Genomic DNA, 15379 nt, shown 5'->3' on the forward strand with positions numbered 1-15379 from the left:
AACATGAAGAAAAGAAATCTGAAAAAGCAAAATTTTCTAATATTAAAAGATAAAAGATTGAGTTTACACAAACAATTGTTTGGATTAATTTTAAAAAAAGCTTGAACAAATTTTAAGTAAAATTAAAAACAAAAAAACGAATATTATGCGGACAGAAGGTTTTCCAAACAACCATTTATTTCACTTTTTCATAATTAGCTGAAATCACCAGTAATTGCGGCTTTTATTCAGTCATCATTCAATTGTGTCTTGTCTAGCAACAGGATATCCTGTTACATAATTCACCAAAACAAAGTGACAGTCTCTACATTGGCTCTCCAGAGACCCCGCACACACTCTCGGAGAAAGTGAAAGAAGTCTTGTGATGGTTGGGCGGGTCGAGCGTATTTCTGGCTTGTTGTTTTGAAGGCCTACGGGAGGAGAGAGGGGAAAAAAACCGAGTTAAAGATGGCGGAGATCGAAGGAGATGAGACCGTTCGGCCCGCTCCTCCGTCTGTGCTCCCCGCCGCGCCTCGCGTTAACGGCTCGGGGATGCTCGGTTCCGGGAGCCAAACCCCGACCATGGTAGCTTCTGGACCGCGTGTGGTTCGGATAATAAAGTCAGAATCGGGATATGGATTCAACGTCCGCGGACAAGTGAGCGAAGGCGGCCAGCTGCGGAGCATTAACGGGGAACTGTACGCTCCTCTCCAGCATGTCAGCGCGGTGTTACCCGGCGGAGCTGCGGACCGGGCCGGTATCGTAAAAGGAGACAGAATACTAGAAGTGTAAGTCATTTATTTTCCACTTTATCTTTCCTTTTAACCCTGGGAATTAGGCGTGCTGTGCTGTCAGTCTGTTTGACGTACAGTTTTCCAGGCGCTCTGTTTACAGGACGTTTATTTTTACACATTAGCACTTGTTTAAGCTTTCGCATGCCAGCACATCCCCGCTAATGCAATAAACGGAGCGCTATTATGTAAGACCGGAGCAGATAACGCCGAGTTCTCGAACGCCGAATGCGTGTTGTGCAACAGGATCATCGATTCGGTGTTCAATAATTTGTGTTGAGAGAGCGTTGAGCTTTAGATGTGTCTCATCTGAAAGAGTCTGGCTTCGGTGACTTGTTGAAACATGACAGCTGCATGATCACATGTTGTCCTATTGATCTCCTATCATCGATGCTGCTGATAAATGAGGTGCTTGACAAGTTAACGTCCTAAATTATGCATGATCTGAGTGAGAGGAATATGCTACGTTGCTTGGGATGTGCATATGATTTGTTGGTTTTGAAAGATTTAGCCTAAAATGATATTGATCAATGTTTTTTTTTTTTTGTAAACAGTAGATTGTAGGGCTGGGCAATATGGCAAAAATGCAATCTCGATAATTATTTTCCATACTGAACGATAAATATATTAAAGTCAGAATTATTAGCCCCCCCTTTGGATTTTTTTTTCTTTATTTTTCAAATATTTCCCAAATTATGTTTAACAGAGCAATTTTCACAGTATGTCAGATAATATTTTTTTCTTCTGGAGAAAGTCTTATTTGTTTTATTTCGGCTAGAATAAAAGCAGTTTTTAATTTTTTAAATGCCATTTTAAGGACAAAATTGTTGGCCCCTTTAAGCTATTTTTTCTAGTAAAATATTATTTGCTGTCATCATGGCAAAGATAAAATAATCAGTTTTTAATTCTGTTATGTTTAGAAATATGTTCAAAAAATCTTCTCTCCGTTAAACAGAAATTGGAGAAAAATAAACAAGTGGGCGAATAATTCAGGAGGTTTAATAATTCTGACGTTAACTGTATTTTGATATAAGTTAACACTTCCAGGTTAACGCTTTACTTTTTTACAAAAGTATCCCAACAATGACTGAAGCCACATAGATTAGACGCTTCATTAAATTACATTTTAAAGTATTGTTTATTAACACCAACAGTTTACACATTACCAGGCCTGTAGCCAGGGGGGGTTCGGGTGGTTCGAAAGACCCCCCACCCCCCACCCCCACTGACAAAGGTCCAGAATTTGTCCCAAACATGAGCTCATTTGTCCTATTTTGACTGCTAAGCCATCATAAACTGTGAAAATAACCCATCAAAGGCTTTAAAGAGCCCATATTATGGGTTTTTGAAAATTCCCCTCCATGTAGTGTGTAACACAGCTCTAAGTGAAGTGAAGTATCCAGCTAAGGCTTAAATCTGTAAGAATACAGTGTTTAAAACTGTTGATTCATCTATAAAAGAGTCGAATCATAGTGCTTCAAACGAGTCGCCTTGATACCGACTCATTAGGTGTTTCGCCATGACGTACGAACGAAACAAAGTTTTTCACGTGCACGCGCAAACCCGGGAGATTTCAAACCTGAGGCCCCGCCCTCTGACGCAGTAACCCAGACACACACACACACACACACCCCCACAAACACACGCACACCCACAAACACACGCACACAAACATGCCGGTCGATTGAAGTCACACTGCAGATGGATATATTGAGTCTCTACCCAAAGATGAAACATCAGCATTATAACCAAGCAGTTGGAAACTTCTGGAAGCTACATGCTACAAAGAATACTTCATCTGAGTTTGTTAAAGGAAGGATCAGTAAAGAGTAACTGATGGACGTCAGGATGGGTTTCTTCCTACATTTCTCAAGTGTAAGTACATGCGGTTAAAGTTGCCTCGTTGACTCTAGCTTGCAAATGTATTTAGTTGTGATTTGTTACTTGTAACCGCTTGTACTGTATCAGGTTAACTGGATATATTATCTTATCGCGTGCAAAGTCACGTTAAAAACGCGACGCGTGCTGTTTGTTTATGGAGCTCCGTGCTAGAGTTCTGCTCCCGCGATTTATTCGGAAATGTATTCCCGCGCCGCAGAAATCTGGCGCGGGGAGAGAGAGGGAGAGAGAGAGAGAGAGAGAGCGAGAGAGAGAGCGAACGAACGAACGAGCTTTGTGTACTTTGTGCTTTGTGCAGCTTGGCTGTCTGGACTGTATACTGGGTGATTTTTGGTTGTGTTCTCCGCTCTAGCGGGACCGGGCGCGGCGGGCAGAAAACGGAGCGGGTTCTCAGGCTAAAACCAGGCGGGTGCGGGCTGAAGCGGGAGCGTTGTCATCCGGAGGTGTGTGTGTGTTTGTGTGTGTGTGTGGTATGGCGAGTACACGACTGTCTCCTTCGTTCGGTTATCCGTGGCACTATCCACTCGCCATAGTGTGGCAGCTAAAGTCCACGCCTACACTATCGAGCGTGTATGAACTGTGATTACTTTTTAAATTGCTGATTAGCTATTGGCCATTTCCCTCTCTGACTGAAGGCAGTCGACCAATCGCGACAGACTGTCATCGGCCCAATCAGCGCAGATTAGCTTCGCGCTAAGGAGGGGTTTGGGAACAAATGAATCACTGGACGATTCATACAGGAGTCGCTGGGATAATTAGATAAAAATAAATGCAGATTATAAGACCATGAAAGTGTTTTTTGACCTTGCATGCATATTAGACTGTTGTTGGAGACCCTTACAACCAAGATATGACCTTATTTCATGTATAATATGGGCTCTTTAAGACCAAGCCGAAGTTGACGAAAGTGAAGTCATCTCTCACTACTGACCTAATGTATTGTATTTAAATAGAGTTTGCGCTTTGCAAGGAACTTTTATTTCAAAATATTTTAAAGAAAAAAAAAAGATACTAATTGTTGTTATCCATAAATTTTGAAATGTATTGTTTACAAGAAAGGCTAAAAATCGTTAAGCTCTACATTATTTATTATTTAATTATTGTTATAATTGTTCAATATTCAAATGGGCAAATTCTGACTGAAGAAAGTTGAATGTGCCATGTGCTGTTGTTATTTGCCTAATAAAACACAATAGGCTACAGTTTTTAATTCAGAACTTTAACATATTTAATCTTTTATAATGATATATAGTTATTAAATTTGTATTTTAAAAATAAGTATTTTTTTCTTCATATTTCTTTATTCTTAATCTTTAAGAAATATTTTTAGCACATCCGACAATCTAATCCAGCTACAGATAGTGCTTAAAATGTCACTAAATGCAGTATTTAAACCTCCTAATTAAACACAAAATTAAAGGAATAACTGCAATAAGCTCCACTTTTTGAGAAAAAAGAACCACCCCTTTCACCAGGCTGGCTACGGGCCTGATTACTGTTTTTCTGTAATATACTTATGATATACAATATAAATGTAATATTCTGAAGAACTGTAACTGACAGAATATCTACACTACACAAACAAAAATATACGTATTGCATTTTCTAAAAAATAATTAATTGCAGAAATATTTAAATAAATGTTCTACCTAATTAAAAATGTTTAAAAAAAATAGTCATCATTAAAATAAACAACAGTTTCACAGCTAATACTACTGACAGGAAGGTGAATCGAGCTTCCAAAACAATACTGGGTGATATAGCATATCTCTAATAGCAACACAATTTCGAATTCCTGTCGTTGTATGTCTGCTGTGTGATTGAATCTTAGGTCATCGAGTAAAAATGGCCATAGCTTATCATCGTTAATGACATCAATTTTATCGCGATTCGATATGATATCATTTATCAGCCCAGCCCTACCTCTTAGTGACCTGTATAGTGTGTAGCAGTGAGATTGAGGTAAAGTTGGCTTTATATTCGCACATTCTGACTTTCTTCTTAATATAATTCAAAAAAAGTTTTCTTTGAAAATTGGTGGTTCATTCCGCTGTGGTGACCCCTGATAAATAAAGAGACTAAGCCAAAGGAAAATAAATAAATAAATTACTTGAAAATTCAAGACAGTGAATTTGTGCTAACTAGGGCTAATATTATTTTGATGTTGTACTTCCATGTGATTTCAGACCGAATATTCAAAGTACTATAATAAACAATGTAAGGAGCATGGTGTCAGTTCAATGTACATTGTCACTGAATGAATGCACAAATATAAAACCAACTTAACTTCAGTATCAGTGAGTAAAACTGTAAAATTGGTCAATTTAAAGAAAAATTTTAGTTTTTTCCATTATATTATGAACTTTTCAGACATTTGGTCACAGTTTTAGATTTATTTTGCTTAATATCACTGCATTGCTTGTATCATTTCCAACAGCTTCAATGACGGATATATATGCATAGTTACCCTTTTCTGATTTTTAGTAAGTACTGTATAAATATATAATTTCTTTTTGTTTATAATTTTGGGTAGTTAGAAATAAGGGAAGTGCCTTAAGCTTGACAAAACTGCCTTGATCTGATAAAACAATACAGTGAAACTGTGAAATATTATTGCAATTTATAATTACTGTTTTCAATTTTAGCTTGTTTAAAAAAAAAAATCCTCTGATGTCAAAGCTGATTTTTCAGCATTATAACTCTGGTCTTAAGTCTTAAACGAGCCTTCAGAAATCATTTTAATATGCTGGATTGCTGTTCAACAAACATTTATTATCGATGTCAGTATGAAATGTGACCCTGGACTGGGGCTGCACAATATATCGTTTTAGCATCAATATCGCAATGTGCATGTCTGCAATAGTCACATCGCAGAATATGCATTATTGAGTTTATATGTTGGGATTATATTTGAGCAAGAGCCTTAATTTCGGAAACATGAGATTTGTGGAGTTTAACTATAAAAGTTGATGATGTAAAAGATTTACAGAGCACTTTAAATTTCTTTTTCTTTTTTTGCTTTATTGTATTTATATATGCTTTAAAATTGTTTATTATATTTTATGCATGGTTTACACCCAGAAAACTCCAAAATATAAATTATTAAATTCTTTCCAAATGCTATTTAAGATATTATATTCATATTCATGGTGAAATATCGCAATAAATGTTGCAGAAAAACAAAATATAGCAATGTCATATTTTTCCAATATCATGCAGCTTTATCCTGGACCACAAAACCTAATGCTACACAGGTATATTTTTTTCCACAAATACATGGTATGGGTCAAAATTTGATTTTTTTTTTTTTTATTTCAAAAGTTTTTAGCATATTGCCTAAAGGTCACGTTCTATCCATGAAGGAATAGAAATAGGATGATTCTAAGGGCTCATACATTTAAGGGGGCCCCAGAGACATTATCAAGTGCCTGCGCCAACCCCCCATCCCCCCACCCCCTCTTCACTTTAATCTGTGATAACCCAACCACAGCAGAATGAACCGCCAACTTATCTAGCAAATGTTTTACGCAGTAGATGCCTTTCCAGCCGCAATCCAACACCGCGAAACACCTTTATTTTATTTTATTTTATTTTATTTTATTATGAGTTTTAAATTTTTATAAAATCAAATTTGGAGATTGAAGGCTAAACATATATTTTATATTTATTACATTGTATTATTTCTTTACAGACATATATAATGCAACATTTCTATAACATTAACTATTGCTTTTAAGATTTCTAAGAAGCACTTTTTTTAACCAATCTATAAAACTTAAACTTTAGCAGAGAATATTTGAAACTGTGTGTTTGTCAAGGTTGTAAGTCATTTTAAAATGAGACAATTTATTAATCATGAATTTCTAAAAATGTTCGATTTCAAAATATTGAATAATTAGTCATTTTTTACAAAATAATAAATAGTATATACATATAACTGCTGGTAAAATGTACAATTTACTCCATTGCAACTGTGCTTGAGCTCTGAAAACGGTTATTAGAAAGTTTTTCCTTCTCGGGGAATATTTTGCAGGTGCTTTGTGTTGCATGTTAATTCCTAAGCTGCATTATGCATGTACAGAGCCACGCCGCTGGCCATAATGAGTCATTTGGAAGTGTGACGGGTAACATAATCAGCATGTTAAAAATGAGACATATCAGGGTCACTGCTTTATCTAATGGGAAAATCAGGGGTCGAACAAAAGATTCACAAGGGCCACAGGATGTGCTGTTATGCTTCATAAGGTCACTTTCAGTCAACAGCTCACGCTGGTGGTGTGATGTTGATGGTTTCGCTCTTTTCTCAGACTGAACTCAAATGATGGTCGTTTGTGTGTATTAAATAAGATAATATGTATATGTAAACACAGAAATTCTTCATGTACTGCATGCTATAGAGTCGGCTGGGATAACAAATGAATTTATGACAACCATAGGGTTTTTTAATATGCATTGTTTTCTTTTAATCTATTCACAAAGACCTTGATCTGATTCAGTAATTCTCTAGCTAAATTTATCCAGTGTTGTCGTTCGTAATGTTCATTGGAAATGTCATGAAACACAAACCCCTCCCTGAAAGGAAGGAAATTCAGAGGGTTATTAAGGACACAAAGGTTGTTGCTAATTTAGCCCCAGTCAGGTTTACTTTAACAGGATTGTTTAAACAACATTTCAACACCTGATATAAACTTGATTTTTATCTGCAATAATCTTTTGGTAAATGTTGAATGTTCCGGAAGTTGGCTGAACAAGTCTATACAGACTATATATATATTAGTGCTGAATGATATATCGACATAAATAGATTTAGCAAAAGCTGCGATTGTCTTGCACATCATGTGAGTAAAGTACGGTGATGTGAACAGTGGTAAATTTCCTCTGAAGGTCAGAGGGCGATCTCATGAGTCGCACGGTAAAAAAAACAAATATGCCCTGAAGAAAACCAGGAAAAACATAGGAAGATATAACTGCTTTCTTTTGATTCAACGGGATAAATAAACACATGACCATGACAACATCCGAGTTCATCTTATTATAATTTGCCTGATAATAAAAGTATGTAATGATGCAACACGTTTGTCACTGCTTAGAATGCTATGTTGTAATATGTTGCCTGCTTTTTTATGTGTAAAAAGATGCATCATTTTACATAAGGACTTAAATTAAACACTCAACTGAAACGATGAAGTAAGTTTTGAACACAAACTTTATCGTATGTGGTACTTGCATGTCTCCCTGCCTTCGCGTGGGTTTCCTCCGGGTGCTACGGTTTCCCCCACAGTCCAAAGACTTGCGGTACAGGTGAATTGGTTGGGCTAAATTGTCCGTAGTGTGTGTGAATGTGTGGATATTTCCCTGAGGTGGGTTGCGGCTGGTAGGGCATCCGCTGCGTAAAAAACTTGCTGGATAAGTTGGCGGTTCATTCCGGTGTGGCGACCCCGGATTAATAAAGGGACTAAGCCGACAAGAAAATGAATGAATGAATGGTACTTGCATGTGCTTTCAGGTTTAACATGTCAAAGTCACAGATTATTTGCGTTTTGACTCGCATGTTGACATCGCATGTGATCTTTTGCGAAGATTTGCAGAGAAACTTGGCAGTTTGTGTAGTAAACGCTGCTTCAGCTGAACACAGATCCTGGAGATTCACAGCTGATTACAGCCGGCTTTATAGAATAATGCAATCAATATCATGTGATTTATCATTCAGCCCTATATATATATATATATATATATATATATATATATATATATATATATATATATATATATATGTGGCAAAATATTTAGCCTTATGTGCCAAAATTGTTAGCCCTGATTTTTTTTCTTTATTAACATAATTAAGAAATGATGAATAATAAACATAATAATAAATAATTTTTTAAAGTTTTCGGACAATAATTTTGCCTTCAATTGTAAATTTTGTATATACTGTATGTTAAAGTAAAGGTGTCACTATTTCGATTTTAAATCGAAATCTATCGAAATTCATGCATTGCTTAATCTCGACTATAGAATCAAAAAATGGAATCGTCGATGCTGTCACACCCCCATGTCATGTAAAAAAAGAAAAGAAAAGAAAAAACACGCTTGTTGAAGTGCTGCAAGTCAAACTAACAGCTACAACAAACAGCCAAGAGATAGCATGGCAACTGCAGACGCAGTCCCCAATGTGGAAGTATTTTGGATTTCCAGTAAGTTATGTTGTTTGCAAGCTCTGCTATGGACGTATACCACATTATTCCACCGGCAGCATGACTAGCATGGCAGGGCATCTCCGCAGGCATCACAAAAATGTAGATTTATCTGTTAAACCGACAAGTGTGACACAAACTACTCTCCTGTCTTCATTTGGAATAAAACTTCCAAGTAACTCAACCCGTGAAAAGGCAATTAAAAGCGCGGTGACTGTATTTATAGCCACGGACATACAACCTTATTTAGTGGTGGAAAACTCTGTTTTTTAAGGCATTTAATTAGCGTGCTAGAACTGTGTTACAAAATCCCTAGTAGAACGCATCCTCACAGCTACGGTGATACAATCCATGTACAATAATGTAAAGGAGAGAGTTGTTGAAGGTCTTAGTAGTGTGCACATTTAGTCTTGGCTAGATTGAAGGACCTCCAGAGCAACACAGAGCTTCATGACTGTCACAGCGCACGATCAGATATTATTATGTTGTTTGAAAGTCTTAAAATGTCATAGCTTATGCTTTCAAATTTTTCTAAATCGGAAGTCGAATCAAACCATGACTTTATAATTGTAAATGTCATCAAATGGAGGATTTGGAGTATTGTGACATCTTTATGTTAAAGATGCAGTATGTAAGTTTGACACCCAGTGCATGAACTAGGTATTGCATGCCTGGTTTAATACACGCAAGTGCAGGTTGCCAGATTGACGACACCAACAGTAGCCTAAAGACTTATTTGTGTTGCGTCTTAATAAAAGTAACGGCGCGATAGGAGTATTTTCCATATTAAAAAGAGTTTTTGTTCTAAACAACAACTGAAATGACAATGATCACCTCAGGTACACCACATATGCTTTAATCAGTGTTAAATAATATTTATAAAATAAAATATGTGAGTTTGAATGCCGTTTCACATGACATTTATTGCCATATACTGAAAGCAGCAGCACCTCAGATCTTAAAAATAAATTAAAATGTTTGAAATTGAACTTTAGAACTGTAACTCAGTGCAAGCCAACACATATCAGTGATTCAGCATGTACATTTAATAATGTTAAAGTGGTTTAATATGTATTAATTAGATTAGTAACATTATCATTTTGCTGGAGTGCAGTAAGTGCACTATTCTGTGCTTCTGAATGGCTGTATTTAAATTTCTGTGTTTCATCTGGTGCAAACAGCAAAATTGCTGACTGCAAATCTCATCATGTAGCATGTTGTTAGGACTCGAGGTTACAATGTAACCTGCTCACCTGATGTTTACGTTAGTAATTTTTATGGTATTTTGGTAATTAATAACCACCTCATGTGGAACTCTGAATCTGCGTCTTATTTCGGAGTCTACCAGAAATAAGATTATTGCTATTGTCCACCAGAAGTCGCATTTCAGTTGTGGACGCACTCTTTGAGAGCCTTTCTGACTGAATGAATAAAATATGCTGTTCCACAAAGGCAACCCGGGGTGCTGAAATTAAATATAGTTTGCTAAACTTGCAGTGGTCGCGTTATCAAAAAAAAGACATTGCTCCAGCACGTAACGCACATTATCAAAGCATAATATCTGACTTCAGCATTGTTTTTCAGATAAACAAGAATGTTCACTGAGCATGTTTCTTAAATATCTGCTAACATGTTATGGTATTTTTATGCGTTAGAAGAGTCAAAAACTTGCATACAGCACCTTTAAAGAACCCACTGGTCATTTGTGATTTAATATTTAGGATATACCCTTTCTTTTTCTGAATTTGGAAATGGTCCTAATACGTAAAAGGATTCATGAGCCCATGGCCGGTTTCCTGAGGAACTCCTTTGAGGAAGAAGGAGTGGGTTCACAAACCTCAGCTCAGTTTATTTATCAGCCTTGAGCTGTTTTTTCCTTTTACAGACTTTGCTGAACGTCTCCTCAATCCTTGGTTCAATTTTGTAAACATTAATGCATGTAGGAAGACAAAGAAAATCAATATGGCATGTTAATAAACAGTTCAACTAGTTGTTTTGAAACAGCAGTCAGAATGAGGAAGTTCGGACAGTAAGGAGTCATTGCAGGCATTAACTGGTCATGTGAATGTCATGTTACACAACAGTTTGTTCCCGTTCCAAACTCATTATTCAGCATGTTCAAGCCGTCCAGCACCTGATTTTATATGGAACTGGATTAAAGTATAACATATTAGCGTCGAGTTTTGGCTTTGATCGTTGTGGGGTCAGACATTATTAATACTGATCTCCTGGGGCATTTTGTTACCTTCATAAGGACATATTTTATAATCACCCTTTTAAATGGGTGTGTGTTTTTCTGTTATGCAAACAATTTATTAACAATTTAACTGTCTTTTTAATAAATTATATATCTCTGAAAAAATTTAAGAGACCAGTTGAACTGTTATTTAGATTTTTTCGGTATGAGTTTGAGTAAAATGTTAATATTTGTTTTATTCTTTAAAGGTCTAAGAACTTTTCTCCCAAATATCAAATTAAAATTTTCTCATTTTCTCAGAAATTGTTTTTTTCTGGAAAATCCCAAATGGACATCATGTTCATTTGTTGTGATTTGGAAATCATTATTATTCAGCCATATTGCTGGTATTATTATTATTTGTTTATTATTATTATTATTTTAAATTCTGAAGTTGGTATTGTGATATTTATAAATCAAAATAAACATGTCTGATTTTTTTTCAGCAAAAAAAAAAAAAATGTAAAAAAACAAAATTTCTGTTTTAAAATTAGGAAAAGGCATCAGTAATCAGGAGTTTAAAAATCAGTAATTAAAAAAAACTTTAAGTTGTATCCTGAGAAAATATTGTCTATAAAGTGGTCTTATTTTATAGCTGTACCTAAACAGGAAAGTTTTAAATAGTAGAACAGCAATCGTATAATGAAAGTATTGTTGAATGTTGCTCTTGATATTGTAATTATTATTATTGTCAATAAATAGAACACATATAAATGCATATGGGGAAATGAATGGTATCTCGTTATCTGGTTACACAGATAAACATGTCTCTTCATCAAATTAGTCTCTCCAAGCTTCCCACAGGTCATTTCTGGAAGATCATCGGATTTTAAAAGACATTCTTTTTGTTATGAATTTTTCATTTAGCCCTCCATCAAAATGTTTTTTTTAGTGTAGCCTTTATTTGGTGCAGGCATAAATAGTCACTGACAAAATAAAATCAAAGCTTTTTAGGTTGCTAATTAGGTAATGTTTTTGCCTCTGCAACTGGTATTTAGTCACATATTTAAATACTTAGATTGGTGTAAAAGAATATATATTTTTAATTTCTTAATCAATGTTGTAAAAATGTTATCATCTAATTAAAAACATGAACAAGCCCCTTGAATTAAATACAACAGTTCAATCTAACCTGCAGTCCAACTTTGTTTTGGGCTTTAGCAAAGTATATAAATATTTTTACAGATTGATATTTTTCTGATCCCATAACTCTGTGGTTAGTTGTTTTGGAAAATACAAACAGACGTTTTAATATAATGTTAACCAGTACTTTCTATGTGAATTTATGTTTTAAGATTTTACTGCAAATCTCACATCCATAAAGCTTTAATTGCTCATATATATATATATATATATATATATATATATATATATATATATATATATATATATATATATATATATATATATATATATATATATATGTATATTAGTTCTCGAAATTTTGCATCCTCAAATTTTATCTATGCGACTTCAAAATATATTTAGGAGCATTTGTGCGAGTGCATATAATTGTTGTTGTGCAACCAATTTTCACCGCAAAATGTTCACCACATGCGCGGAATTAGGAGGTATTCATGCATTAAGCATCTTTGCACCTAAAAACACCCAACGCAGCACGTCAGGAATGGTTTAAAACAGATGACTTGTCAACTTGCTGCTGTAAACGAAGCCCGCAATGCTTGTCCTGCCTTCAAGCTCTTCTTATTGGCCCACTGCGCTAGAACAGAACGCGAATGGAATGGTTAATATTAAGTTAACATAACAAGTTGGGGGATATTTAACTGTCCATGAGGTAGATGGCCTGAGGAAAGAAACTTTTCCTGTGTCTGGCTGTTTTTGTGCTTGGTGCTCTGAAGCGCCGACCAGACGGTAACAGTTCGAACAGGTAGTGTGCTGGGTGTGATTCATCCAGAGTGATTTTGTGAGCCCTTTTACTCACTCTGGACGAGTACAGTTCTTGAAGTGTAGGAAGGGTAGTGCCTGTGGTTCAAACAATTACATATATAAACAAACGCACCATTACTAGAGCAACTGGATTTATTTAGATGTTTTCCTCCTATTGAGGATGTCAATTATTTCGCAAAAGTCTTTAATGTTTAATGTCTTTCTCCTTTTTTGAAACATCAAATCATTAATTGATTAATTCTGTAGTGTATAGTAGGCTGGTCTGTCACCTCTGTTTAACCTCATTTCTGCGCCTCATCCTGAAATATGTCTCCTCGTTACTGTGTCTCCATCTGTCAGCTGCTTTATGAATTAGTGATGGAGGTGATAGGCGACGAGCAGGTAGAGTGTGCTGTCTGTGCCATTGGTCAGCTGATATCTGTGTCAGTGGTGCAGAAACTGTTGTGTACACCATGATTTTATATAGAATTCCCTTTAATGTGCGATATGACTATAAAGTGATCATAAACGAATATTTTCAGAATTCAAATAAGCAGTATTCCATACGTCGGGACCTAACAAGTGGATACTATTATCGCAATAACAATAAATTTGTGATATATGGTGCAGATTTAGTCTGTGGCTATGAATGCCTGTCTGACTTTTGTCAAAAGATGGAGGGGGTTAAAAATGCACTATACAGGAAAAACCCTGTTTGTTAATAGAATTTTCTTTTTAAGAAGTTGTTTTCTAAATGAAATGTAACCCTTTGCTTAGTTGACTAGTTTGGGTTTCATTTCTGCAAACTGTATTATGGTAATTACATCTGAAAGAAAATGACTCCTTCCTTCTTTCTTTATGATTTAAAGTGAGAAACCCTCATTGTTTTGCATTGCATTTTGCATGCACATCATAATTAAAGGGAAAGTTCACACAAAAAAAATGCTCACAATTTACGCAAACTCAAGTGGTTCTTAATGTCTATGAACTGCTTTCTTCTGTTGAACACAAAATAATATTTTCCAAGGAATGTTGGGAAAAAGCAGCCATTGACATCCATATAGGAGCGCATATGAAAGTTAATGGTTGTTTTTTATAAACGTTTTTCAGAATGTCTTCTTTGGTGTTCAACAGAAGAATGAAACTTAAACGGGTTGGAACAAGTGGACAATTTGGACAATTTTCATTTTTGGGTGCACTATCCCTTTAAAGGTTTACATTAAGTCACATTTTTGGAGTGGTCCAATCCTGTAAGCTTATTTATATCTAGATGTATTCATCTTATTCTAAAATGTGGAAGTGCGCTCGTTTTTCTGATTTGTTTTAGAACTTCTGATTCAGTCGCATATGGGAAAAATGGCTAGGAATAATAAACAGCTGAAAACAGTCAATTAAATTGCTCTACAAACAAGTGTGTCCATGACTATACAGACAAAGTAGAATAACATAAGAATAAAATATTAGTTTTCAACGTCAAGCTGCCAATTTTTTAATGTTTGATAATAAATGTTTCTTGACCAACAAGTCATCATATTTGAATAATTTTTAAAGGATAATATAACAAAGAATACATTTCACAAAAAAACAGTTATTATTTTAATTTTTAATCATGTTTTTCAATATAAAGGGCACCTATTTTACCCTTTTACAAGATGTAAGATAAGCCTTTGGTGTCTCCAGAATGTATCTGTAAAGTTTCAGCTCAAAATACCCATCTTCTAGAATTTGCCCATTTTGGTGTCTGAATACAGTGTAGCTGTTTTTGTCGCCTTTGGCTTTAAATGCAAATGAGCTGCTTCTCCCTACCCACCGTTCCAATGTACGTGTCTGCTTCTCATCATGCGTTACGTCAGATAAACAGCAGTCAGTGACATTACAGCACATTAGTCAAAAATACCAATTAAGTTTATTTCATGTACTTGTGGTAGAGTTTATTCAAGCCTTTCTGAAATGATGAGTCTCAAAGAAATGCGGTTTGCAGTACACGCACACACATATATGCGCGTTTACTGACACCACGCAGCTGTGGTGATGGTATCGTATATCTTGGTGATTTGTATTGCGTGTATCTTGGTGATTGTAATACATAGCAATTTTACGTCTTTATTACAAACATGCTATGTTTTTAAAACGTTTTATTTATGGAGTTTATAAAAACCACAGAAAGTGGTAACAAATGATTTAATCCCAGTTTATTTGAAGAAAAAAATACATATATATATATATGTATATGTATATATATATATATATATATATATATATATATATATATATATATATATATATATATATATACACACACACACACACACGTGTTATTATAGAAACATGGCACCTGTTAATCAATTCAGTGGGCGGGGAAAACCGCACTCCTATGTCACGTTGTGGTGGGC

The 15379-nt window shown here is 35.3% G+C and overlaps 1 protein-coding gene across 1 annotated transcript in view; it reads left to right on the plus strand.

Annotated features, from left to right (window-relative positions):
• The first annotated feature begins 436 nt into the window (after positions 1-436).
• The window catches only part of snx27a (sorting nexin 27a), a 34725-nt gene continuing 19782 nt past the window's right edge, over positions 437-15379 (plus strand). Inside the window, exon 1 of the mRNA NM_001045100.1 lies at positions 437-767. Coding sequence (NP_001038565.1) covers positions 448-767 — 320 coding nt within the window. The 5' untranslated portion in view covers positions 437-447. The remainder of the gene's footprint in view (positions 768-15379) is intronic.

Source organism: Danio rerio, chromosome 19, assembly GCF_049306965.1.
Source record: "Danio rerio strain Tuebingen ecotype United States chromosome 19, GRCz12tu, whole genome shotgun sequence".
NCBI classification, from domain to species: Eukaryota; Metazoa; Chordata; class Actinopteri; order Cypriniformes; family Danionidae; genus Danio; species Danio rerio.